The 27989-nt window shown below is 40.8% G+C and overlaps 2 protein-coding genes and 2 pseudogenes across 3 annotated transcripts; 3 read left to right on the top strand and 1 right to left on the bottom strand.

Annotated features, from left to right (window-relative positions):
• Positions 1–1281: 1281 nt before the first annotated feature.
• LOC146521247 (Fc receptor-like protein 4) lies at positions 1282–13997 on the top strand. The gene is made up of 9 exons (XM_085154626.1): positions 1282–1595; positions 2044–2079; positions 5699–5813; positions 7290–7438; positions 10046–10285; positions 10726–10992; positions 11946–12194; positions 12306–12440; positions 13069–13997. The coding sequence occupies exons 1-9, from the start codon at positions 1571–1573 to the stop codon at positions 13170–13172; spliced, it is 1320 nt and encodes a 439-aa protein (XP_085010752.1). The 5' UTR covers positions 1282–1570; the 3' UTR covers positions 13173–13997.
• Positions 8527–9764, bottom strand: LOC146521248 (uncharacterized; annotated as a pseudogene).
• A 4480-nt stretch (positions 13998–18477) lies between the features above and the next one.
• On the top strand, positions 18478–22631 carry LOC146521246 (P2Y purinoceptor 14-like). The gene is made up of 3 exons (XM_085154628.1): positions 18478–20095; positions 20182–20441; positions 20635–22631. The coding sequence occupies exons 1-3, from the start codon at positions 19991–19993 to the stop codon at positions 21260–21262; spliced, it is 993 nt and encodes a 330-aa protein (XP_085010754.1). The 5' UTR covers positions 18478–19990; the 3' UTR covers positions 21263–22631.
• A 760-nt stretch (positions 22632–23391) lies between these two features.
• Positions 23392–27743, top strand: LOC146521245 (P2Y purinoceptor 14-like; annotated as a pseudogene). The gene is made up of 4 exons (XR_014873263.1): positions 23392–23655; positions 26165–26279; positions 26374–26633; positions 26825–27743. The product of XR_014873263.1 is annotated as a P2Y purinoceptor 14-like (transcript).
• The last annotated feature ends 246 nt before the right edge of the window (positions 27744–27989 follow it).

The raw sequence follows: 27989 nt of genomic DNA, 5'->3' as shown, positions 1-27989 counted from the left end.
GCATTCATTTAACCTCACGGGCTAATTGTTATTTGCTGCAGACCAAGTGAAAGTATGTGTAATGGACATAGCTACCATGATGTCATCACTGAAGGAGAGCAGAAACATGCAAGTCCCTGTTAAGTCCATGCATGAAGCCTCGAGCTATATTTACATCACCATCTTGGTATTTTGAACCGACGTGAGGTTGGTTAGGGTGGATCTTACTATCGAAGTGAGAAAACTGCACACTCACTAGATAATAACTTGCTATTAACTCATATGCCCATTTTTGTTAATACTGTCCACAGTTCAAATAAAGTTATTATTTTCAGTTCATTACTAATAATGTGTGTCTGAGGATGTCCTGAAGAACCTGTAGTCCAGAGGGGAAGCTTCAAAGTGTTCAGTGACAGTTCTGTGTATCCAATCATATATTGTATAACACGACTCTGTTAACAAACAGCTTGGTTCATTTAATTGTACAAAATGAAAAATGTCTCCACATGTCCACCTATCCTGGATCATGTGACAGAGCCAGTGCGAGCTGACTGTGTGTAGAGAGAGAAGGAGGACCCAAATGCAGACACTGAAGGAGACAGAACTAAATCACAAACAAAAAGCGAGCCTTTTATTGTGGTGGAACATGAATACAAAAATAAAGCAAAGAGGCAAACAGGGGTAAAACTAAACTGGAAGAACTAAACTATGATAACTGACATGAACATGATTATGAGCAGGAGCATGGTGGACGCTACAGGACAAAACAAGACTTGAAATATGAACATGCCCCAAACAGAATCATGAGAAAATACTAGAACCTGACGTGACTTGAAGGAAGGCAAAAAGACAACCTGATAACCATCTGCTGCTGCATTCTGGGGTGGGTTCAAGAGAGCCAGCTAAGCGATGTAATCTCCCACCCAATCACATGGCCAGCACAGCATGCCCAGGAGGCAAATTATTAGATGCCCGATGATCGTTGTGCCAACTTTAACAGTGAAATTGGTTCACTGGGGCCTCCGCCATCAACTGCTGCCCAGCAGGAGCACTGTGGTCTGACTCAAGTGGACTTCAGAAGAACTGCACTTTTTGAAACGTATGATTCTTGATTACTTGTTGTTACACATGGTTTGAAACTATGAGTAATAAGCGACAACCCCCCCCCCCCCCCCCCCCCCACACACACACACACAGACACACACACGGAACAAGTGTACAGTTTGTCCATGCAGTTGGCTTTTGCCTGTTTGTACTGTGCCGTGTCAAAACAAGCGCTGACCTTTCAAAAATGCAGAGAGAGGATGTGTGTTGTGTCTTATTTTCCTGTGTTCGCTCTGTTCACAAACACATTAACATAGTATAAAAGGAAAAAGCTAATCTATGACACAAGATGCTTTGATTGGAACGACAAAATGTTAATGAATACCAGAGGTATGCAAGGAAGAGGTTAAAATGTCTTATGTTCCTTTTGGTTTCCTAAAGTCCCCCCCCCCCACCCCCCCACCCCCCACAGTATGTGGTTTTTTAACAGGATGTTGTCGCCACTTTTGCTGCAAAACGGTCAGTGAAACTGCAGCGTGCAGACGCTATGAAGACAGTTTTGCTTCTGCTCTGTAAGTACTGAACAAAAAACCCTAAACTTTTTCATCACAGCATACTATATATACGATACTGTAGCTTAAGAACCACAGAGATGTTTTTGGATTTTTGCTACATGTATTTTGATCTCTCTGTTTACATGGCACACTGAGTTACGTAATTGTGATACTTTGTTATGTTTTATCCGATATTGCTTAGCACCTTTTTTATTTTTGTTTTGTGTTAATAAAACACTAGTGTTTGTCTAATAGTATGTTTCGCACCAAGCACTGCAGCAATTTCCTAATGTTGTAAATCTGCTCAACATTTGGCAATAAACCCTTTTCTGATTCTGATAGTTAAATAACGACTGAGCTTCACCCGTAACTTTGTGTCAAATATAAGTAACACAAATACATAAACTCAAATGTTTGGGAGTTTTCAGAAGCACTTACACGCTGTGTGGTTTGACTTTCATTTCAGTGTTGAGCACCTGCGGGACGTCAGCCCACAGTCGTGGTAAGGTTCAGCCCTGTGTGTGTGTGCATGCTAGTGTGAATGTAATGCTAGTAAAAAAGAATGTGAGCGTTATATTCACCTATACTTTGGAAACACTAGGTTTATAGATGTGAACTCTTCATAGTAAAGTAATTATGGAGTGAATGTGTTAAGAAGTTACTGGAAGCTTTTTTCTTTTTAAAAATCCCAAATCTACTTCTTCCAACGGTCTCTGCTCGTCTACTCACGAGGCCAAAGAAAAACTCTCCTCCCAAGAAACAGCGAAACAGCTGCATGAGTAATTTCTTCTTCAAAACAAAATCAATTTGGAATAATGGAAATGGGAAAATGTCCCAAAATGTTTCACCGATCACCAAACAAAACAAAAAAACGTCCCCTAACCGTTTTGATGAAGTATCTTTTATCAAACTAAGCATTGTTATTGTAGCCTTAGCTTAAGCCACACATTTGTTCCTTGGTAACCACATTCATTTCAGTACACGTGGTTTTTATCTAATCTGGTCGTTAAGTCTGACGTCATTAGTTGTGTCTGAGCGCAAACTCCGCTGCAGGTCCCAAAGTCAAACGATCACTACACTACACTACTACAGCATTACTGAGAGTTGAAAAACTGTCTAAATTCTTTCATCTGTAATAAAATGATCAGCATTCTGCTCTACCAGGTGTAACAATTAAGTTTAACATCCAGGCATCCATGAAAGCAGAATTTATTACATTTAACAGAGTTAGAAGTTAGCAGGAAGTTAGCAGGAAGTTAGCGTGCTAGTTTCCATCTAAATATAATATAGCCTGTCCTGACTGAGAGATTTCTTAAACAAATTAAGACGTACAGCTCTGCTATCACTTCCGACATAAATGCAGACAGAAAACTAAACAGCAGTGATGTTTGTAAGGTTACTGAAGTTGGACTAGCTGGTATATAATGATGTGTTACGTGGTAGCTACACAGATATGTTAGCATGAGATTAGCATAGTGAAGCTGGAGGATGAACACTAACTTTTTCCACTCGATAGAAGTTAACGTGAGGGTTTTCGATGGTTAGGGACAAACGCAATCACATAGCAGGATGGTGTAAACAGACCAAACTTCTTTCAGGAGAACAAGTGAGATAATCCATCCACAATATAAGGTTAGTCACTAATATACTGCTGCATGGGCTGGAGTTACATCGTGAGGGTTTAAAAACTGAGCTTTAAAACGAATAGTGGTCATAAAAACCACGACAGGCCGAGAGTCATTGATCACTTTTTTTTAAGATTAAATAGAACAAGATACAAAGCATTAAAACATGTTAAAAACACAAAGCCTTACTAAATGCAGGGTAGTTTGGGCCCGGAAGCAGGATTCATCACGTCAACACTTAAAGACTGGATAGATCTTTGGCGCAAAAATGCTATTTCATGCCTGTCAAACTCCAGAAATTTTTATATTTTCAACTAAAGAAATTGGAGCAAATTACAGCTTTTTGCAGCAGGTAACAAAGTGTCTACAGATACATTTTCAAGTTCTTTGTCAAGTTGTCCACCAGTGATCTGTAAGACAACATGTCACACAGCTGATAAATGTCCGATCAGAGCACAAGAACAAATAACTGCTTTCTTTACTGTTTATTACTGCTGTGGGGCATCATAACAAATGAGTTTTATTCATCACATTTCTTCTGTGTGTGTGAAGTGAAGCACACCATCATCAGATCTCTCAGACTCTTTATGGTAACGACAGCAATCGCAAAGCTCAGTTGTTACACTGTTTCACTAACTTGGAAACTCTCTGGGTTTTTGATTAATTCAGTGAGTGCATTTATTCACTTTGGCTAACATCTGGTCTCAAATAATAACCCCTCAGAAACAGCACTGAGCTGAAAAATCAGAATTTGAGCAATTTTATTCAGCAAATATTCAGAAAGCCCAAAAGAACCACATGCTTTTTTTTATTTAGGCCATTGCATGGGAAGGAAACAGGAAGTCAGTCGACTTAGGAGGCACGGCTCTCATTGGTGCAGGTTCAACAGAGAAAGACGCGTTTTCTTTAGGCCAAAGTTTGCATGAGTTTACATGACGCCAGAGTTTGTAGTGGAGGAAGCTTTCTCAGCACGGGGTCGACTGTTCAACTACTGTTCACACGTAGGATGGACAAAAGTTACCCACTTATCCTCTTTTCTTACACAGAATATGAGGCTAAGAACATTTTTTTGTTTATTGTTGTTACTGCCATTTCTACCTACTTTTTTTGTGCATCACTTTTGTGATGTAGTCGTGATCCACCCTTCATTTCTTTATACTTTGCTAGGAAAATAGAAATATTGTATACAAGAGGAAAGAATTTGTCGAATTCTAAAATGCTTAAAATAAAACCTTTATTATTCTGAGCTGCATTAGATAGTCTTCAGGAACAGTTCTCCAGGCTTCTCGAAGGATCAAAAATCTTATTTGGATGTTGATGACTATGATTCATGGTGTTCCTGATGGCGTGTTTTTCTATCAAGGTGTACTTTTACTGCAGTGGAAGTGTTTGAGATTATTTCCATGCAGAAAAATCAATCTGCTATCAATCAGATGCTTTTCAGATGGTATTTCATGATAGATGAAAAATCTGATGCTGCTCTTTGACAAGATTTTCAACACCACCAACTGAAGCCCCATAGCACAAAAGATGGCTGTACTCACTATTGCACCTCTCTCCTGACCTCCATACATATTGATGATGATTTAAACCAACGTTTTATCATTTCACATGATCTGTTATGGCTAAAAGTTGTCACTTTCAGTGCAGTTCTTTTGTCACTACCTTTGCCTTTTCTCCCTCTTTCCCTTCTTTAAGAATGGCTTTTATTTTAGCTTTTTTTTTCTTAGCTTTTTAGCTAATAGGTATTTGGTGCAAAAAATACTATTTTATGCCTTTCCAATTTTTATTGACTCAACTAAAGAAATTGGAACAAATTATAGCTTTTAGCAGCAGGTAACAAAGTGTCTACAGATACATTTTTAGCTCAGGTGGCAGAGCAGATCAGCCACTAACCAGAATGTCGGTAGTTCGATGCCAGGCTGCTCCAGTCTGAATGTATATATCCTTGGGTAAGATACTAACCCCATGTTGCTCTCCGATGCATCCATCGGAGTGTGAATGTGTTTGAATGTTAGATACTTAGAAGAAGTGCTTGTGTGAACGGGTGAATGAATTAGTTGTATAAAGCACTTTGCATGCTCAGGCAGAGTAGAAAAGCGCCAGTCTATTATGTGGTGACAATACTGCGTCATGTCTCGAGTTAGGTGTTGGAAGGATTCATTGCTTAGTGTTTACAACCAAACCAAACAAAAAACCTCGAAACAAACATTTATCTGAAAATGGTTCGACAAATGAGTGCCAAAGGAGCCAATATCCAAGTAAAGTCTTTGATAGACTTTCAGAAAGCCTGGAGAACTGCTAATCAAGACCTCTTTAAAAAATTAAAAGAAAGTCTTTCTCCTTCAAAAATATTAAGAAGTGAAATTTGTCTTTGTGTCTACACACCCAAAAAATGACTGATACTGAAAGGAAAAACCCTACTGTTCTTCTGTTACTGTAAACTGTAAAATTAAACTAAAACTGTTACTGTTACTGTTCTTCTGTCTCTCTCAGCTTCTTTGAAGGTCATTCCCAACTGGTCTCAGTTTTTTGAGTACAAGAAAATTACTCTCAGCTGTGACGAGATAACCTCTGGTGAATGGACGGTGTGGAGATACACTACAGAAGGGTCAGTTTACCTCTGAAATACCAAAATGCACACAGAACAAATCTGACAGGTTAAAGGAAGACCATTTTTAATGTTTCACTCAACTAACAACAAATCCAATATACATTTAATTTCCAGACACTATTAATCACCCTTTAGGTGTGTTTCCTTATTTCAGATAATGTTAGTCTGGGTTGTGATTATCTGTTCATATATATTAAGAATCCATAAATCCATCCATATAATAAGAAATATAGTTAAATACGGTTATATCACCATTCTTATAGTTGTATTCAAAGTTGAATTATCCTTAGGTGATGTTGCTTCTATTTGCATCTTGAGCTAATTATTGCTGCTTAACGAGTTGAAGCTATGAGGACAATCAAACGTTTGATTTTGACATTTTTAGAAACCTAGTCCTTTAGCAGGGAGTCTGTGTAGCACTTATAACTGCAGATAAAGTAAAACTGTGGCACTTCCTGCTGATTTTGAACTTTGGGCCTACTACAGATCATATTGCGCATTTAGTATCAGTTACTACAGTGATGTAGTTTGGTAAAAAGAGCCATCTTCATGACAAAAAACAAGAACAAAAACACAGCATCTGACTTAAGACTTAATCTTTTTTACCACTTCACCCTGTTTGGGGAAGTATAGTGATAAAAGCATTAGTAGAGATTTAACTCATCTGTCCGGTAGCCAAAGCCTCTCTTTCATGGCTTTTTTGGAGTTAGAAACTAATGTTAACTCATGTTAACCCTTCTTTGCCTTAAATTGTTTTCTGAAATTTGGGGGATAGTGAATACAAATGATTTAAATTAAAATTTTGGCAAAGGAACAGACTCTGGTATATTTTTTTTGCTCAAGTACATTTGATATGCAAACTGGAACAGCCAGCCAGGGATGGAACCACCAACCTAATTAGTAAAGCTCCGGCTCCACCTGGTCTACCTTCAGCCACCCTGGAAAGCTCCACCTTTTTAATACTTGGGTTTTAAAGGTCAAACTGGTTACTGGTTACAAACTGTTACAAATGTAACCATGAAAGTTGGTACTGTGTTATTCTTGGGCTGTCAGTCAATGCTGTCAACCTTCACGTATGGCTCATTTACCCTTTTGTTTCAGTATCTTTATTTTTCAATGAGTAGGGTTACTGTTTGGCAGCAGTCGTATCACTTTCAGTGACAACTTATCTGATGAGTGAAAGCAAAGAAAAAGCAGAAGAAAAGAAACAAATCAGCAAGAAAAATGAACAAATTTGAAAGGTCTCGTGACAAACTACTGATAAGCAACAGAACCACTTATCTGGAAAATGCTATTATATCATGTCATCGTTTGAGAATGTTTGCATAATTTAGAAACTGTTCAGTGTAACATGGAGAGTTAAATCCAGTCCATTACAGAAATAAATTGTTACTTAATTCGTTAATCATTTTAGGAACTGAAATAAATAAATTTCACATGTGTAACTGATTAAAATGTATAATGTGTCCTCAGATTGAAACTGTCTGACTGCACCTCGGGTTGGGGTACTGAGTCTTTCTCTACCTGTGAAATGAAGACAGTCAAGCGTTCTAATTCAGGTGTTTACTGGTGCCAGTCCACACACGGTCACAGCAGTAATGCCATCAACATCGCTGTCAGTGGTAAGCGTCATCAAACTGCATCTCAGCATGACTGTAGGCGAAGCCACATAAATACTCCATCCTTCTGCTTCCTGTTTTAGGACAATACACATATTCAAACCAGGCCTGTTGTGAAATTCAATGTGACTCATATATGCGTGATTTAGATTTCCTCTCTTCATTGAACCTTTGCAACATGCACAAATAAATCAATACAACTGTAACACTGTTACTATACACGGCAGTGTTTTATAAAATGTGACTGTTTAATTTACCATTAGACAGTTAAAGGTCAAAAAACATATTCCCATCTAAGTGGGATCAAAACAGGGAGACACTATACATGCTAAAAACCATAATACAATAAATAAAAAGCATATGTAACTGTGGAGAGTGTTATACATAAGCCTATATAAAACAGTCTGGCTATACCTCTTGTTGCTCTCCAGTTGTATTTAGGAGAGGCTGAACAACACAAGCGCCTTCCTTTTTCTGTTTTCCTAACAAAACATGAGCATGGAAACACCACAAAGGAGAAAGAAAACATACAGTGCATGGGCTGTCCCTATTGCTTTTGTTTCTTTGCACTGAACCAGTTGCTCAAGCATTTGACAAGACAAGCATTTTGACATTTTCAGACGACAGGGCAGCTCGCTTCTTCTCAACAACATGACAAGAAAGTGCAAATAACCTCTCACATGGTATGGATGTGGCAGGTGCTGCCAAGTACTTGCGTTTAAGGTACCATCTCAGTGTGTGCCCCTTCATGCTTGAGCCACCATTTCTGGGGACAGTCCTCTACGTCAATAGTTGGCTCTGGCCTAGATCGCTCCACACACTTCTCAGTGCAGTCCTCCTCTTCATCAGATGAATACTGTGATGCAAGCGTGAGAGCTGATCTTTTCTTAGATGGCTCATATGTTGCTGGTTGTTCAGGCTGTGCAGGCCTCTGCCTCTCCCTCAGCAATGCACTGATCAAGCGCCACACCTCAGCCCTGTCAGGCCTTCTAAGATCCTTAAACCTAGGATCCAGTGCTGTCACTGCAACACCACTGAGCAGGAAACAAACTTCTCCCCTCCCAAAAGTTCAGATATATACCTGCACTTCATTAAGAATTTGTTTCATTCACTTGAATAAGGTTAAAAAGGCCTTTGACCTTTCTGCATTTTGCCAGTGCAAGGTTAAATTGACTGTTCTGTGTGATGGCTCGATGAAGGCCGCTGCAACCATGTTGTGTGCACTGTCAGTGGTCAGCGTGCTGACTTTATGTTCAATTCCCCACTGTCTAGCTACCTGCTTAAAGCGCACGCCGCACGTGTCAGCGAAGTGCCTCTCCTCCGTCTTCATAACAGTCAAAACATGCGAGTGAAGTTCCCACTGTGGTGAAAAATAATATGCTGTTATTCCAGGGTAGCTATGATTACTCAGAGAAGTCCAATAGTCTCCAGTGAGCGCAACCGTGTTGGTCTGCCCCAAAGCCTCCTCGACTTTGGTTTTCTCATCTTCATACAAGTTGTGTATCTTGGTTACAGTGGTGGCTCTCAAAGGCAATTCATACATGCAGTCGTTGGACGCTTTGCAAATTATTTCAAGTAGCCCCTCATCCTCCACAATGATAATTGCCCTCCATGCTGTAGCCACCCATTTTGCCATGGCTGTTGGAAATTTGTTGGTTGTAGAATTGTCCAGACGTCTCCTTTGAAAGCTATCCAGCGTGGTCTGCCTTTGGCGAGAGGGAGGAGGACTCTCTGTGTTAGCTATGTGCTTGGTTAGCAAGTGGTATTTGAGACAGGATGTACTACGGTAATAACTCAGTTCATATCGACAGTAAATTCAAATTCAATTTACTTTGTTTTTGTCAAGAAAACCATCTGGCATTGCATGGCAAAATTGAGCTGTTCAAAAGACCTTTTCCTTTATCTATTTCTGCTCACATCTACAACTGCTGCGTCGCTTCCTGATTTCTGAAAAAAGGGGGTGGGCCAAAGATCACAGGCCGTTAATTCTGTGTCAAAAAAAATAAAATAAAGGTGTTTAAATGTTTTTGCATTTATGCATTATTATCAACATTGACATTTGTGTGTTCCCCTCTTGCCCCTGCGGGCGATCTATCCCTCAAGCTCAGGTCCTCTATCAGAGGCCTGGGAGCTTGAGGGTCCTGTGTTGTGTTATGGCGTTCCATGTATGCCCTGCCTGCTAGTATCTTGCACCCTGCTGTATAATACATTTATATATTCCTATGATGCCCCTGAGACTATCCAGCACATTACAGGGCCCAGGAGGAGGAGTGGCAGCAATCTTTCACTCCAGCTAATTAATGAATTAAGACCCAAATTTTTAATTCATTTTTTTTTCATCTGTCAAATGGCTCTCTATGGTACCCAGGTAAAGATCTTCAAGGGTCTGAGGTCTTAATTTTTGACTTCTCTGAGTGTTTTGTTTCCCTTCATGCGCCTTATAATCCGGTGCGCCTTATGGTCCAAAAAATAGTAACCTATTTTCTTGGAGACGTTCAGAGACAGTTGATTTTCTTACCACCATTGTTCTAGGTCAGTCACTGCTTCCCTCTAGGCTGTCTCATCACCTGAAGTCAAGCAACAACATTTTTTGCCTTTCTGTTGGTTTAGAGAACCCAGTCATCCTGCAGATTCCTGCTGCTCCTGTGGTGGAGGGAGATAACATCACTCTGCTCTGTAGAACAAAGAATCCCTCCAACAAATCAGCTGATTTCTTTAAAGATGGTATCTTCATCAAAAATGAAAATACACGTCGCATGACCATCTACCAAGCATCAAAGGCTCATCAAGGTTCCTACAAATGCAGCATTGGTGGTCGTGATTCACCATCCAGCTGGCTGCTAATACAAGGTAAAGAACGAAGAATCAAGTCAACCGTAGATCTAAACATTTTAGAGGTATCTAACAGATGGAAAAACAAAACAACACAATTGGTGGTTTGTACAAACTCTTATTATAATCTCAAGCTACCAGAAACCTCCTTACATTTTAAAATCAAGCAACTGAATAAGTGCAGCTGAAGCCTCAGTTACTCAGGACTGGAGAACATCTGATAACCATCAGTCACTAAGGAAAAATATGCTGGGTGAGGTCACTCACTCACTCACCTGTGATCACTTTGGCTGCTGGAGTATTATTTGTGTGCTTTTCATTTCAGATTAGTTTAGTTTTTGTCCAAGAAAAAAAAAGTGAAAAGCAATCAAAGGATCATCTTAAGGTTGTGCAGTTCTTTACTATCTTGAATGCAGCTGAACAAAACACACTGATGTAAAGTCTGCTTCTGTCCCCAGATGATGCTGACCCCCCAACTCTCACACCGTCCCCCAACACAGCTCAGCTGTTTGAGTACAAGAGCCTGAACCTGAACTGTGGTGTTCAAGGATGGACAGTGAAGAGGTTCACAACATTTGCTGAAGACCTGTCCAGTTGTCAAGCATGGGGGCAAGTCGATTCCCATGGCTGCGTCCTCCATACGACCAAGCAGCCTGACAGCGCGGTTTATTGGTGCGAGTCTCCTACACAGCAGCGGAGCAACTCAGTCAACATCACTGTTCATGGTATGTTCAGTAAAAAACCCTTTAGAAACAAAAACCCTTCAAATTTTCTAAGAATGAGGGACGACTAAAAGTAAACATAATTGTCCAAACAACTGAAAGTTGTTGTAAAAGAACCAAGAGACAGATGCAGATACAATTGAAAGGTGTATGTATGTGGGAGGGGGGCATGAAACCTTGAGAAACTAACCTTTTTCTGAACCAGCTGAAGGGAAATCATTGTGAATGTCTTGTAACCATTGTGTGGCAGGCAGGAAGTGTAACCCAAAGCAGTACTCGCAGCTTTTATTAGCTGTTTTCTACTAAGGAAGAAAAAACACTGACTGTCAAGATTATAGGACCCAAATGCAGGACTCTGTATACAGCACTTTTATTTACAGTGCAGCAAATAATCATGACCCGATAAATCCCCATGCGTGATCCCGATGAGTGTGCGTCCCCGATTCTAATGCTGTGTCTTCTCCCAGTCTCCGTGGTCCTACTTTTCGCTCCCTGTGTGTCTATGTGCAACGTGCCTGCTTCGTCCTCTCATTTACGCAACTCTCCTGGAAAATCACAGAGGAAGCCATGAGTAACTTCTACACTCGCAGCAGCCTCAAACTTTCTAGTGTACGGTTTTGCTGGGAAACTGATGGGAAATTTCACAAAGATCCAGCGTCGACGGGAGCTCTGTTAAGAAGCTCCCGAGATTAGGTGAATCAGCTGCAGGTGTGTGTGATTACGCCAGGTAGGGGAAAGGCTCGGTTTTCCAGGAAAACCAGGACACACACACACACACACACACAGGTAACGAGGGAAAGGGAAGTAGGTGGGATGACGGCTGACACTTGCACGGTTGGACCTTAGACCCTACATCTGTTGGGATTTACATTCCTGGGAAAGTTTGCAACTCTCTTGAATGTGGTTACCTGTGAGTACTTCCTTACTGAAGAATGATGGACTTTATCTCCGAGCAGGTCGAGATACTCCAGTAATCCTGCAGAGTCCCGTCCTCCCCATGATGAAGGGAGATAATGTTACTCTGCTCTGTGAAACAAAGAACACTCAGTCCATCCTCCCAGCAACTTTCTACAAAGATAACTCTATTGTTGGTACTGAGCCTAGAGGTCACATGATCATCTATAACGTCACCAAGTCTCATGAAGGTATCTACAAGTGTAACATGAGTGTGGGAGAGTCTCCATCCAGCTGGCTGTTCATCATAGGTAAAACAGGATGACTGAAAGCTTTGAAAGTCCAAAGAATCAAGTGACTGTCATCTTTTTTTTTATTGATTTTCTTTATTTACTGAAGCAGCTGTGCTTGTTTGTTTCTAGATCCTGATGCTCCCGCCTCACATTCAGATTCAGACAAAAACCTGTCTTCTCTGGGAATGCTGCGTCACATCTTGGTGTACTTTCCATATATAATCTCTACATTCCTCATGGTCTCTATATATCGTGGGTCTACAGGTAACATTATTATGTTCAAATATCACCCATCCATTAGTTAAATCCTGTGTTTATCCCTTCCTGTTTCCATTATCATCTATGTTTTGTCCTTTGTCCGTCTGCTGCCCAGCTGTGCTCCCAGGTGTTTCCACTCGTTCCTAATCTCCTCCAGTGTATTTATAGTCTGTGTCTGCTGCTGTTCTTTGTCGCGTCCTCCCTCATAATGTGTGTAATCTCTGTCTAGTTTGTTTTATTTGCTATTACAAATAAAGGCTATGATTTATAGTCATCCTCTGTCTCTGGAAGTAGTGCATTCTGGATCCACTGGCTAGCAAACTGTGGTTTGTGACCAAGGTTGGATCCTTCTGCCTGATTTGTGGTGGTGTAGAAGTAGACAGTCTCCATAGGGATGAGGTTTTGGGGGGATGGCAGGAATAGAGAATAGAGAAGCTGCAGAGAGGCAGATAACACTGCAAGGAAAACAAGAAGTGTGCCTACATGAAGGGCCATTAGGTTCAAAATGAGAATTGAATCTAAAAGAATTACTTTTGATATGTTCTCTTTGTTAAACAATCAGTGAAATGTGGGCTGTCAGTTTTTGATCATTTGCATTGTTTCACACAATTAATGCCCACTATACACTTAACAGGAAGAAACTCACATCAAAGAACAATGTCTCCACCCACTGAGGAAGATGAAGACCATCCGTATGATGATGCTATGGCTGATGTCACCACTGAGCATAGTTTCTAATAAAATCTTTGTCATGTTGTTTCCTAAACATTTTGCACTTTTCAGAATGAAATACTTGTTTCATGTAAATGTTTTTCTGGTTTACATTTTGTTTTCAATGTTTTTTTTTTTTTTTATAAATAAAGATTAAAAGCTGTTTTTACAGCTGACTGGTATTCTTTAAAAGCATTTTCCTGACAGCAGGAATTATCAGTGTTAGAGATAAACTTATATTTTTATTTGTTTGAATGTCCCCTGATTGGAACATTTAAATGTCACGTTAGGCCTCTGTTGTGTTAGACTGGGGATGAGGGAGCAGAACTACTCTTGGTGATGTGCTGCCACCTGCTGTCTGCTTTCTGTCAGTGCTCAGGCTGTCCATCCTTGAGACTGTGGAGCTACAGCAGGGAACTAAAGCCAAGTGATTAAAGCCCAGAAAATTTACTAAACCAGTTTTGTTCAACTTAACGCCTGAAAGAAACCTTAAAGTGACAGTTAAAAGAAAACCAAATATTTCTGCACCTTTTTTCTGATGCTGACAAATGTTAAGTGCTGTTTAAACGATTCAGTGTTAGAATTTTAAATCTAAAACAGCCAAACATTGCTGCCTATTTCAGCTGCCGGAGGTTGAGAAGCGGGGTACACCCTGTGACAGGTCCTCAGTTTGTCACGGAGCAAACACAGAACACAGAACTAATGTTTATTTACAAGATCAATTTAAAATCAACTTGATCCCACGCAAATGGACTTGCCCAGAGAGAAGCCCTGCAGACATGGGGAGAACAGCTCCACACAACTTTGATAGCCTTGCTATTATATTATATTATATTATATTATATTATATTATATTATGTCATCATGGATTAAAAAAAACTGTCCCCAAATCTTTTCCTACACAAATCAGTGCAGTTTTTTTATCAGTGTGATGCCTTCATTAGTGATGTGTCGGTTGCAAACGAAATGGCTCTTAGAGCCGGATCTTTGACGTGAACGACGCGAGCCGTGGGTTTTTTTTTCCTTCTCTCATCCTCTCTCGCACTTTTTTCCCCGCTTTTTTCCGCTTCACTCCACACGCAAGCAACACGCAAGCAACACTTCCCAGCGCAAAGCACAAGGCTTGTGCTGGGAAGAGGGGGGAGGGGCGGTAGTTGCACTCTCAGTAGCACATGAACAGAGCCGGAGGGAAAGAGAGCCAGGGACAACAACGTCACATTAGAAAGGTATAGTAATCATCCACAACTATTTTCAGTTGCAGATGATAAAGGATTCAGAAAGTTTATTCATGCAGGCCCATATGACAGAGAATATGCATCTTCTTTTTGTTTTCATATTTTAATTTATATTTAATTGTGTTGTGGTTTGCAGTGTTTTGTGTTGTTTCACTTTAAATTTGTTTAAAAGGAAAAAGCTCAAAATTTAAATAGTTAAAAGTTGAAATGTGAATAGCTGGTTTTTGTATTATATGATTTATTTATTACATTTTATGTGGAGTGAATAAATAAAAGTATATTTACTGTGGCCCCTACAGACAAAGCACGTACAAACTCCAAAACATGTAAAAACTCCAAAACACATTAAAACTCAGAAGCACATAAAAACTCCAAAACACGTACAAAAGACAACAGAAGTGCTCCAGGATGCTAGGGGGCAATGTTGAACTTTTGTTACCTAGTGGCTACACAAGCCAGGAAGTACCAACGACCGGATTTGGTGTGTGGTAGTAACAGGTAAATGAAAAATTTTTTTGTTATTATTTGAATATATATGAGTGCTTGTGTATAAATACACAAAAAATACACATATGCTTTCATGCTTTCAATTGTGTAATTTAAGTGATCTAGTAGCTCTGTTTTGGAAGTTCAGTTCATGCGAGAAATGTGTTTTGGAGTTTGTACGTGTTTTGTCTCTAGGAGCCACCGCATATATTTATATATAAACATATATAAATAAAACCACTTTTTTTTTACATTAGTAATTCCTTTTGTTTGTTGTTAATAATAAATTAATTAAAGCAACAAAACAACCTGAAGAGCCGGTTCAAAGCTGAAAGAGCCGGTTCTGTAAAAAGAGCCGGAAATCCCATCACTAGCCTTCATACGTGCTTCAGGTTCCTGCAAAATCCAATACTGTCAGTCCTCTACATTCCTCTCCTTAACACCCACCAAATATCTTCTCATCATCTCTGTTCACCTACTTGTCTATTATGGTTTGCAACATTAACATTCATCAGTATTTACAAGACTATTCACATACTCTTTCTTCAAGATTGCCCCTACTCCATTTTATGTTGGATGTCCATCCTAACATGACCCTTCCCAGGGACCAGCACTAGTAGTACACTGACTACTCGCTGCCCTGTGGTTGCGTTTGGTGTTCTTGCTGCGCCTTTCCAGCAAGAATACCAAATTCAAGACATGGAGTGAATGAATGAGAATGGGAGACCCACCCAATTACAGCCATGTGAAGAAAGCAACCTGCAAATGTACTACCTACATAAAGCAGAGACAGGAGTTCAAAGTGTACAGGGTGGCACTGTAACCTGATTGGCTACAGTAAGAACATAAACTCATGCTATCTGTTTGGGAGCATGTTTGTGTTGACTTGAGCCTCATATTGATCTCCAATCTCAGTAAAAATCTGTGTTGTTTATGAAGGCCTGGGTTGTAAGGCAGTGGTTTCACTGGTCACAACTAAATATGAACGGCAGAAGAGGCCAGCTGCCTCTGCTTTGCCAGCAATACCCTGTAGGTGGTGCTCTAGTAGAAGAACTCCAGGAAAATGAAAAAACAACTGAAGGATGATGATGCAGCTGGTGTTGGTGGTTTTGATAAACAGAGTAACAAGTGCACTTAAAATTCAAGTTAATGTCAAAGTGCAATTAAAAAAAGAAATATTTTAAAACAAAAATAGCCAAAGGGAATGAAGTCCAGCACAGACAGGTCAAAAATCATGTGTCTTGTTGGTGCTTTTGGCAGATTTCAGCCTGTAAATATTGTCAAATATCGATGATGTGACTATATACGAGATCATCTAAGTAAAAAAATGCACACACATGACGTATGTAATAAACACACATCTTCAAGACACGTTACTGTCTCTGTTTATAGCAGTGAAGACAAACAGGAAATAAGTCAAAGTGTTGGTTAGCAGTTTGGTTACTGTGTTTTTCCTCATCAACGGCGATACTGTTAAACTGAGAGGACGTATAGGCACAAGCTGCTTTTCCTGCTCACCAAAACTGGAAAAACACAGGTGAGTCCTGCTGGTTCCTCATCCTCAAATCATCTGTATTTCTACTGATTTCATACTTAACTTAAAAGATGACTTTTAGCAGCTCTTGCCACAGGAAAGAGAAGCACTTCACACAGCTACCTCAGGACCACAGCTTCCTTCTGCCAGTGTTCAAGATTCAGTATAGATAAGATAAGATAAGATAAGATAAGATAAGATAAGACTTTATTGATCCCAGAATCGTCTCGTATTCAGAGAAAATATTACGTGTTTCGTCTTGAGGTGAAAAGAAATGCAGTTTGTCCCGGACTTCAGCTACAATGAAAAAGACACACAGCTGGAGTTATTCTGTGTCTTTGCTGCACAGCTGCCTAGTCTTCGCTCATTCTCTCCCCCTCCCTCTCCTGTTTCTACTTCAATCATGAAACTGATCAATGATCAGCTGATCAGCTTTTCTCTCTTGTTTGTTTATCCCCCACTTTGCGTCAGAAAGAGGAAACCAGCGGAGGTCGCGTTAAACAACAGCAGCACGTTTAAGCTTGATCAGCTGTTGTTAGAATTTATTTAATATTAATTTCTAGTGTCAGCTGATGTTTGCTGGAGCCACAATTGTTAGATTTATATAGTTGATTGTCATTTATGCTTAGAAATATTTACTCATATATGCTTAGAGTTTTATAATCAATTGCATATTGATAGAGGTTTGATCCTTAGCAGTCTGTAAAGACTCTGTGTGCCTTCCAGAGTGTTCATATACACTCACATCCTGGGGTCATGAGAAGAGAAGAGGTCGTACCTTCTTTTATTGTTTTATGGTGTAGCAAACACAAGTATATCTGTTTTAGTCTAAGTGCCTTTTGTAGATGAACTGCTGGACTTCCAGACCAGCAGGATTAGGGGAGTCGTTTATGGGGTCACATCTTGACACTTGCTGTGTAGTAGAATTGTCTTGAACGTTCCAGCGAATAGGTTTATGCTACGAATCTATCAACAGCCATAAAAGCTGCTGGTCATGATGTCGGTTTGGATATGTGGTGAGAGGGAAACATGAAGATGAAACCAGGAGATGTCCTTACTGAATCATCAGAGCTGAACAGGTGATGGAGAAACAGGTTTACCTTTTAGGTGACATGAATGAGTTGAAGGGAAGTTATGAACTGTTTCTGAGAGACAAATAACACCAGGATCCTTTTTTATGTAGCTGACAGCTGGTAACTGTGCAGGGGCGGGTCTAGCAAAGTTTTGCCAGGGGGCCAGGTGGGGCATTAACAGGGAAAGGGGGGCACAAAGAAATACTTTTCTTTCTTATTCTCATTTAAAATGTCTAACTTTTATTAAATAAGTGTCTGAATCTTACAACAAACGATTGATAGATTGATGCATACATACCATCACAACAGTGTACATCACTGTCACAACAGCGTTTGTTTTCATTCAAAGGCTTTATGATTTTTCCTATAATGGCGGGCCGGTCTCTAGTCAAAACGCCCGGGCCGATTTTCTGTCCCAGTCCAGCCCTGTATGCAGCTCATCTGCAGTCTGGTGTTACCTACATCTTCCTATTCGTAAGGCAGAATTTCCGAGTTCTGAGTACAATCGAGAGCACCACGACTGCAGTTTTTGTGTTGGATTTAAAAAGCGCACATGACGCTGTGACGTAGGCTAGAAACATGGCAGCGGTCAACGACAGTCCAGGTGTGGGATTTCTCTCGTGGAAATATGCACATTATTTTTTCCTTTCTATTGGTAGGTGGCACAGTGCACTGTGGCAAGTAAGCAAGCTAGAAGACTGGCAAAGTTATGGAAGCAACACATTAACAAGAGAATTCTGAGTAAAACCAAAGTTACTTTCACTGGTAACTAGTTACTTTGAAAGTAACGAATAACTTGAAGTAACAGAGTTACTTTTGATAGAAGTAACTAGTAATGTAACTAAGTTACTAATTTAAAGTAACTTACCCAACACTGATCCTCACAGTGCTCCCCGCCTGCTCTAGGTGAGAAAGGAATTGGTGTAACAGGTAGTTGACAGCGTCATCCACCCCAATTCCAGAATAGTAGGCGAACTGCCGCCTTCCTTGCCTTCGTCCATTCCCCAGACCACACCCTTATCACCTTCTTTGTGGGAGGTTTACTCTTCACCATACACCATAGGGTTATAAGTGTGGTGGAGAAGTACCAGATTGTGGTCTGAGTGGCCAAGCGGGGAGGGGGGGTGATGCGATGTAAGCCTGCTTTGTGTTGGCAAACAATAGATCCAGGGTTTTGCTGTCCCTTGTATGGCAGTCAACATACTGGGAGAAATTAGGGAGAGTGACAGATAGTGAGGCATGATTGAAGTCCCCAGAGATAATAATGAGGGACTGCGGATGTGCCATCTGTAGCTGAGAGACAGTGGAGTGAATGTACTCACAGGCTGCCGTAGGGTCGGCCGAGGGTGGGATGTAAACAGTCAGCACAATAACGTGAAAATTCACTGGCCAGGTGGTATGGCCGGACGCTAACTGCTGACAGTTCAATGTCTTTGGTACAGCGCTGTTCCTTCACAGTGATGTGTCCCAGGTTACACCATCGCTCACTGATGTACATTGGCAGTCCCCCACCTCTCCTCTTACCACTCTCCATCGCATTCCTCTAACCAGTTGAAAGCCATCCAGAGTTATGACAGAGTCCGGTGTGGTCCGTGAGCCATGTCTCAGTGAACAGTTGGAGGCTGCTCTGCTGGTACTCCCACTGCAGTCTGGTTAGCGCAATTAGCTCTTCCATCTTGTTGGGTAAAGATCTTACATTACCCATTAGAATGGATGGAATGCTTGGTTTGTACCATCTCCTTCTTTCCCGTTACTTCACTCCAGCCCTGCATCCCCTCCTCCAACGCCGTAATTTCTTCACAATCTTGGGTTGCTCCTCCGGGAGTACCTGTTGCCCAGTAGCTGCTCCCTACTGTAAACAATGGGGTGGCTTAGAGGTTCTCCAGAAGTGGTGGTGAAAAGTCCCCAAAAGAGTAAAAGACATGCTACTGTCAAAGGAGCTTGCAAAGAAAAAACCCAAAACCCTGGCTGATTGGGACCCACACCCAGTTTCACACCTTGGCTCAGGCAATTAGAGTGGGGGGAAACTCCCACTAGGTTTATATCTGGGACTCTCCACCATTTGACCTTAGAACTGAAGAAGCTTCTCGGATGAGAGGTGAAACATCTTCAAGCAACTTAAAGAAGTCCAGATGCTTTTCTTTGCAAGCTCCTTAGACTACGATGACCTGGATGACTGAGAACCTTCACAGACAAGACATGCTACTACTCTCATGAAAATTTGTGGGTCAATGTCCAGTTGCACTTCAAATAAAACATGACCAAGAGTGTCGGGGAGAAAAGTGTAAAACACAAGAAAAAAAATCAATCAAGTTATGGTAATGTGATAGTATAAGTGACTGCTTTACTCTACATGTGCCGTCATTTTTGTATCAAGTGAAAGCTTTCTGAGGAGTTTTTAGAAAAGATAATGATTAAATACAATAATCATCCTCAAACACATAACTTTGATCAGATGAAAGAAGGTTGGTCTTGAAGAACCTCTGTGATTTGTATTTATTTTTCAGCCACAGAAGCATGATTGACTCAACAAATATGACTTCACCTCTCAACCACACGCATGATCTTTTTATCCCATCAGTCAACCCTTTGTTTATGCTGGTCTACAGTCTGCTGTTTCTGGTACGGTTAAAAATTTCAGATTGCGCCCTGTTAGAACCTGCATGTTTGAAAGTCCAGTCCTCTTCATCCTCTCTGTGTCTCTTCAGGTGGGTTTACTCCTCAATGGCTTCATCCTAAAGTTTTACTTTCACCAAGTTCGTCAGCAGACATCCAGCAGCTTGATGGTCTACCTGAAGAACCTGACAGCTGCTGACTTCCTGCTCTGCCTCTCTCTGCCATTGCGGATAATCCACTATGCCAGCAGCTCTGGCATTGTTTACATACTCCACTGCAGCATCGGAGCTACTTCACTGTACCTCAACATGTACGCCAGCATCCTTTTTATGGGGTACATCGCTGTTAACAGGTAAGGAACCTTTACTGAGTATCATTTGCAGTTCACGAGAATGTTAAAACCAGATTATTGGGTTATTTACAAACTCTTCAGTCCTAGCAACAACATGGATATTTCTTTTCACCGTACAGTGACTTCTGCATATTTGGCACCACTGTCACTTTTTTGGTGAAGTTTTTTACCACATTTTCTCTTCTCTCTGCAGATATCTAAAGATCGTCCATCCTTCAGGAACTCACGTCCTGCAGACAGTACGAACTGCCCACATCGTCTCCACGGTCACCTGGGCTTTTCTCCTGGCTCAAACAATCACCTACAACATCATGTTTTTCATCACTCACAATCCTCTGACCTCTGACCGCTGCTACTGTGGGCCCCTCTTCAGTACGTCATTCAGCGTCCTTCATAAAACATTTCAAATCAGCGTCACCATCATCTTCCTCTTGGTCTTCATATGCCTGGTCTTCTTCTACTACAGCACCTCCCGCAGGGTGTTGCAGGCACAGCAGAGGCAGCTGGCCTCCTCTGAGAAGCTGGTGAAATCTCGCAGGAACATGTTGGTGCTGGTCAGCATCTTCTGTGTTTGTTTTGTGCCCTATCACCTGGTTCGTGTTCCCTATAGTTTTTTCTGGAATAACTCTGTGGGTGGGGTGTTATACTACCTGAAGGAGGCTGCCACCATGGTGTCAGTTTTTAATGTCTGTCTGGACCCTCTTGTTTACTTTTACCTCTGTAAGACTTTTCGGGCTCAGGTGAGAAAGATGTCCAGGAGAGTCAACGATCCAACAAAGAGAAGGGGAGAGAGCATCACGAGCAACAAGGCAAACCAGTGAGCTGTAAATTCAAGAGTTTCTGCTGAGTTCAGAGGTTCAACTCAGCAATTCATTTGGAGGCGATGGCATCATGTTATTTAAAAAAAAACTATTTTCAATAAATTTGAAACAATTTAAAGGAAACCTTTTCCATCCTACCATCAACAGCTATTTTGTTTGAAATATTTTCGAGGTGAAAAGAAAACAAATGAATCAATTTTGAATGAGGCTGTAACATGTGTTGTGGAAAATGTAACAATTTAAATTGTTAAATTAAACAATTTAAAATTTAACAATAACCTGCAACACACCCAGCGAGCTTGATTTGATTTGAAGTGGGTTTAATAAACACATTGCAATGTGGAGAAAGCCCTTACATCTTATATACAGAGACACCTCCCAGCAATTTCCTAATGTTGTAAACCTGCTCAACATTTGGCAATAAACGCTTTTCTGATTCTGACAGACAAAGAACATTCCACAAACTCACATGTTGGCCCCTCTCACGGGGGGTGGGGGTGGGGGGCTATACCTCCTCCCGCACAGAGAGAACTATGACCTTGTTTTCTGCTTGGCCGTCACCTAAGGATTTACATCCCTGATAAGCAGGAGTCCCACTATCTGTTTAACGTCTCCCATTACAATGGCCTCACTGTGTTTACACTCCACATGCGTGCAAACTGGTGACAGGAGTGCTCTTACTATAGTAAAGTGAGAAAGTGATATTACTATAACTAATGTGATATGATTAAATATGTGATTAATACATGAGAAAAGAAATCTGCCTCCACACATGACAAAACGTGAACCACTCCGGACACTCTCTGGATGCGCCGGGAGAACTGAACCTCTCTCCTGCATGCGTGGCTTAGTTTTTAACCTTTCATCTTTCCACCTCTCGCTAACATGCAGCGTAAACAATCACACATTTATATCTCACTTAATATCTTTCATTTGTTTTTCCAAAACTTAGTCAAAATTGATAAATTATCACCTTGTTGTTCTTTACTGTTTGTATGAGAGTAAAATGAGCGTTGTTCTTTGTGACCTGGATTATGTCGTTAATCTGTGTCACAGAGACTGACTTTAACTCTGTGGTCATAGCGTCCTGTTTCTGATGAGACTACAGGTTCTCAAGTTTTACTGCAGGGCGGTTACCTTTAACACACACACACACACACTAAATTCATTCACTATTTTACCGTATTTAATAAAGGTTTATTTAAAACTCACAGCATTTAAATGTTAGATTTCACTTTTGTGAACTTTAATTTGCTTTTCTTGTCTAACGCTGAACTGCTTCCTCCCAAAACTCAGGTGTAGCATCTAGTTTAGTTCTCATCAGAATGTTCAGTGAGTTCATGAATTCAATCACTCTCTACTGCTTAGTTGATACTTGTTTAGACTCAATTTTTTAAATAGATTTGAATGAACAATGTGGATTCTCTGTATTTCACAGTGTATTTCAAAAACACGAACAGTTTTTATGGTTTTGTATGTTTGAGTGAAACCACAGCAGCTACTTCCTCCTCCTGTTTCCACTGAAGTGATGTCTGAATCATCAGTGACATTTCTCAGCACAGAGGCGATAAGAGCGTACATAATGTACAACTGGAAAGATAACACAGTGTGGCTGGAAACTGCTGACAGGTTGAAAAAAATACTTTTCATGATGCTTCATGAATAAGAGCTGTCTTCTTTTAGCGTACATTGTACAATAACACTACTGCTACCACCTCTTCTTTAGTGACACCCAGACATTAAACTTTAATGCAATATTTTGGAGAACATTGACACTCAGAAACTTATTGGAGCTGAAAGAATTTGGACCATTTTCACTCAGTCATGGTGGCTCTGGCACTTAGGACTGCCGGCATTTGGGCCCTGAATGACATTCACACTTTATGATCTTATCCAGTGTTTTATTCATTTAGAAGAAACAAACAAAACAAACAACAACAACCAAACAAACTAAAAAATCTAAGCTAATCTAAAAAAATATCATCTATAACAGCCAAGCACAGAAATGACCACCAATAACACTACATGTATTCAGTAACGAGAGCTTCATCAAATCATCACGCCAAAAATAGATCTTTAAAAAAAGCGTCTCATCTTTAGTGAACTGAAATGCAATGAAGCAGAATCTGTGGATTTCTGCTGATTTTATGAGTGATGAATTATACGTTAATGTTGCCAACACAGGAAGTGTATTGAAAGTCTGAAACCTCGGACTGTCATGAAGGAGGCCAGTCCAGAGACTTCCCGTTTTCTGCTGCCGTTTTGATTCGCTTTCGTTTAAATGAAGAACTGGGATTTTGAGAATATGTCTTTTATAGTTTTAGTTTCACCACCTGTAGGATCATAGAGCAAATCCAGGTGGAATCGCTGGTCTGACTGGACTCAATACTGTGGTGAGTAAAAGAGACAACAAGAAGTCTGCTTGGGCTTTTGTGTTGGGAAAGTTTCATCATTATTATTGTTTTTGTCCTCAGAAGAGGAACCAATTTGTGGGAAGGAAAAATCCACTGTGGTAGGAGGTATAGAGGAGGTGACGTTCACTGTTTAAATTGGATTAGCGGAGTTGAAAGGATGTTTATTGTTTTCCGGTTTTCTTGAGACCCTGTGGTTTTGGTGAAATTTGAAATATTTTTTGAATGTATGAGTTTATTTGATGCTCAGGATGTTTACAATTTCCTTTTAATTGCATTCTTCATGAAGTCTTCCATGGCAGTAGAGAGTAGGGATGGGTAACCAGATCGAAAAGCAGCGCACATTTCGGTGCCTTTTTTCCTGAGATGTGATACACTTTGGATTCTAGCCAATCACTTTACCTTTCCAAGGATAGTAGGCGGGCCCAGGTACGCACGTTCTTTTAGAGCAGAGCTACAGATTAAAAATGCCCGAGGCAAAGTGAAGTCTGGCTGTGCTTCACAGCAAAATATGCAAACTCAGCAGCCTGCAAGAAGTGCTTTAAGCTGATACTGTGCAAAGAAGAAAACGCCTCGAATCTGATGACAAACCTTGAGACGTATAGCGTTTTTTTAAAAGCCGAGAAATGCACCGTTTCAAAAGTACGGGTTTGGCACTGGTATCGGATAAAACCTAAACGATACCCATCCCTAGAAGAGAGACCTGGCTAGTAGCCTAAAAAAGAAGAAAACGAGATTAATAAATCTCGTTAAATTCATTAAATTTCCTTTCTATATCATTTTCACTCCTATAAACAAAACACACAGGCCATGTTTCTGGTGGAGTCCACCAGCCCAACCAATGGAATCCAGTGGGTGGTGTCCAACTGGTATCCTTGAACAGAGGCGGTGGTTTACGACACCCATCTATAATCCAGTTTTGAGATCCCTTCCTAGACGCCTTAACGCCCACTCACATCCTGGGCCATCTGACCTCAGGAAATCACATGATAGGGTGGGTCCAGGTTTCACAATGAGCTCACCCAAAACCCTGGCTGATTGTGACCTACACCCGTTTTCACACCTCGGCTCATGTGATTAGGTAGAGGGTCATCGGGGGTCCTTTGTCCCTCTTTGCGGGGGAAACTCCCACTGGGTTTAAATCTGGGACTCTCCACCATTTGACCTTAGAACTGAAGAAGCTTCTCGGATGAGAGGTGAAACGTCTTCAAGCAACTTAAAGAAGTCCAGACGCTTTTCTTTGCAAGCTCCTTAGACTACGATGACCTGGATGACTGAGAACCTTCACAGACATCTAACTGGTAAGGTGGAGATGATGAGATGAGGGGTCAGTTTTGTAGGACAGCATCCCCTGACCTCTGATGCTGAGCCAAATGCTCCACCCCTCCAGTGCAGCTGAGCCACAAAACACCACCTGCCACAGTCAGGAGCATCCAGCAGGAGAATATGTTTTTTTCTTGCTCATCTATGGCACTGGTTCAACAGGCAGAAGAGGCCAAATGGCTCTGCTCTGTCAGCAGCAGCAGCAGTCTGTATGAAGTGCTGTAGTAGAAGAACAGAAAGATGATGGTGCAGCTGGTGGGGATGGTTTTGTTGAGCTTTCTAACTGATGAAATCCAAGATAACGTCAAAAGACAAGCAAAGACCTGAAAACCAAAGTAGCTAACCATTATAAATTATGTACAGTATTAATACCTCAACCATCCATTTTATTTTCCAAGGTTCTGTTAGTTACATTTTGGTTAAACCTCAGACAGATTTTCCTCAAATCAACTGGTTGTTTTTGAGCATTATTGCAAATGAAGTGTACAATAAATATACAACTTTTAAATTACAACTCAACAGAAAATTGTCTTTTTTCCACATGTGAAATGCATTGCGCCAGTTTAGCAACAAAGAGAAACGGGAAATAACTCAGACTTCAGGGTTTTTTTTGTCCGTTATGCTGATCATGAATCAGTCCATGGTTTCTCTTTTGTTACTGATTCATGTTGCTGAGTTATTGCTCTTATGTTCCTGTCCTGTGTTTTAGACACTGAGTGGCTTTTGTGTGTAATAATGAATTAAAACAACGCTGGTGTTTGTGTGTCAGAAGCCAATGGTGGTTTCCAGAGCCGTGAGTCAGTAATAAGATTCAGGGGAGGATTCCCACTCCTCCTTCTCAGACTGTACTTAAAGGATAAATACACCTAATAAGACTCATGAGAGGAGATGATTGGTTGATCAATTGATTGATTGAGACAGTACAGGTGCATCACAGGACAGGCAGGGCCATGTCATACAACACAACACAGCTTGAGGCGACTGTTTAAATTTGGTGCTTTATTAATAAAATTAAATTCCATCACAAAACAGCCACAGACAACGGTTGTGAAATGAATTGTATGAACATGATAAGACAGTAGAAAAGTAAAGCAATTTAAAGGGAAAAAACTTTTCTTTTAAATTTGCTCCAAAAACAAATATCTGTGGCTGGGACTTTTTTTTACAGCTCCAGAAACATGGATGACCTAAAACCCGTGACTTCATCTGTCAACCGGACGTGTGATCTGGTTGTCCCATCAGTCAACCCTTTCTTTATGCTGGTCTACAGTCTAGTGTTTCTGGTACGTTTCAAATCTTCAGATTATGGATTAAGGATCCCCCTCACCTGGTTCAGATTCCACACAAACAGGATCTCTTCTGTCTCTGTCTTATCAGGTGGGTTTACTCCTCAATGGCTTCATCATAAAGTTTTACTGTTGCCAAGCTAGGCAGCAGGCATCGAGGAGCTTGATGGTCTACCTGAAGAACCTGACAGCTGCTGACTTCCTGCTGTGCGTCTCTTTGCCGATGCGTGTCACTGATTATGCCAGCAGGTCTGTTATCTTTCGGGAGCTCTACTGCAGCTTTGGAGCTACTTCCCTGTACCTCAACATGTACGCCAGCATCATATTCATGGGGTACATCGCTGCCAACAGGTAAGGAACTTTTACTGATTTCAGACTTGAATTCATGACAATGTTTAAACTAGATTAGTGGCTGAACTACAAATTCTGTGCTCCTGACTAAAGCATCAACAACTCCTTTCACCTCAACAGTAAAAACATATCTGCACCACTTTTACTAATGATTGAAGCTGTCTACCGCCTCCTTTCTCTTCTCTCCGCAGGTATCTGACAATCATCCATCCTTCAGGAACTCACGTCCTGCAGACAGTACGAACTGCCCACATCGTCTCCACGGTCACCTGGGCTTTTCTCCTGGCTCCAACAATCACCTACAACATTATGTTCTTCATCACTCACAAACCTCTGACCTTTGACCCTGGCTACTGTGGGCCCCTCTTCAGTACGTCATTCAGCGTCCTTCATAAAACATTTCAAATCAGTTGCACCATCATCTTCCTCGTGGTCTTCATATTCCTGGTCTTCTTCTACTACAGCACCTCCCGCAGGGTGTTGTAGGCACAGCAGAGGCAGCTGGCCTCCTTCAGCACTGACAAGCTGGTGAAGTCTCGCAGGAACATGTTGGTGCTGGTCAGCATCTTCTGCGTTTGTTTTGTGCCCTATCACCTGGCTCGTCTTCCCTATACCTTTTTGTGGACCAGCTGCTCTGTGGGTCGGCTATTGTACTACTCGAAGGAAGTGACCACCATCTTGTCAGTTTTAAACGTCTGTCTGGACCCTCTTGTTTACTTTTTCCTCTGTAAGACCTTTCGAGCTCAGGTGAACTTTAGCATGGGGTCAAGAATGACAACACAAGCACCCCAGGAGAGCGAGAGCAGCAGGAAAGAGGTGGAAATTGTAGAATTAAATCCATGAGTTATTATGCAAAGTTCTACTTTTTTGAAATAAAACGAGTTATATTTGATTTTAGAGTCAGATTAGACCATGTCATGAGTCATGAATTCCAAGTTCTCATGAGCCACAGTAGGTTCTGCTGAGATATCATTACGAGTCTAAACTGAGCACAAACCCACCCCCACACAGATAGCACCAGTTTATGTTGCTAGCTTTCACCTATTAGCTAAGTAGCTGAATCTGAAGCTCATTAATCTGAAGCTTAATCAGTCTAATGATCAAATTAATAAAAAAATAAATACAAAATCTTGAGTTGTTTCTGAGAACTTCTTCTATTAAAAACAAAAAAACCAAAAAAAAAACAGCTTTAAATTTTAAAATTGCAATATTGTCTTTGTGGCTTTTGATGATATAGGAAAAAATGCAACTTTTATTATTTCAATAATATGGTCTCTCTGAGCCTGGTTCTTCCAACGGTTACTTCCTGTTAGGTTTTTCCTTCCCACTGTCAGCAAGTGCTTGCTCAATGGGAGT

This window comes from Neolamprologus multifasciatus, chromosome 3 (genome assembly GCF_963576455.1).
Source record: "Neolamprologus multifasciatus chromosome 3, fNeoMul1.2, whole genome shotgun sequence".
In the NCBI taxonomy this organism is placed as follows: Eukaryota; Metazoa; Chordata; class Actinopteri; order Cichliformes; family Cichlidae; genus Neolamprologus; species Neolamprologus multifasciatus.
This window is presented reverse-complemented; position numbering and strand designations above follow the sequence as displayed.

Coding starts and splice junctions, on each gene's coding strand:
- LOC146521246 (XM_085154628.1), top strand. CDS start 19,991: ATGATTGACTCAACAAATATGACTTCACCTCTCAACCACACGCATGAT. Junction 20,096..20,181: donor TCTACAGTCTGCTGTTTCTG/GTACGGTTAAAA, acceptor GTGTCTCTTCAG/GTGGGTTTACTCCTCAATGG. Junction 20,442..20,634: donor GGGTACATCGCTGTTAACAG/GTAAGGAACCTT, acceptor TTCTCTCTGCAG/ATATCTAAAGATCGTCCATC.
- LOC146521247 (XM_085154626.1), top strand. CDS start 1,571: ATGAAGACAGTTTTGCTTCTGCTCT. Junction 1,596..2,043: donor GACAGTTTTGCTTCTGCTCT/GTAAGTACTGAA, acceptor CTTTCATTTCAG/TGTTGAGCACCTGCGGGACG. Junction 7,439..10,045: donor CATCAACATCGCTGTCAGTG/GTAAGCGTCATC, acceptor CTGTTGGTTTAG/AGAACCCAGTCATCCTGCAG.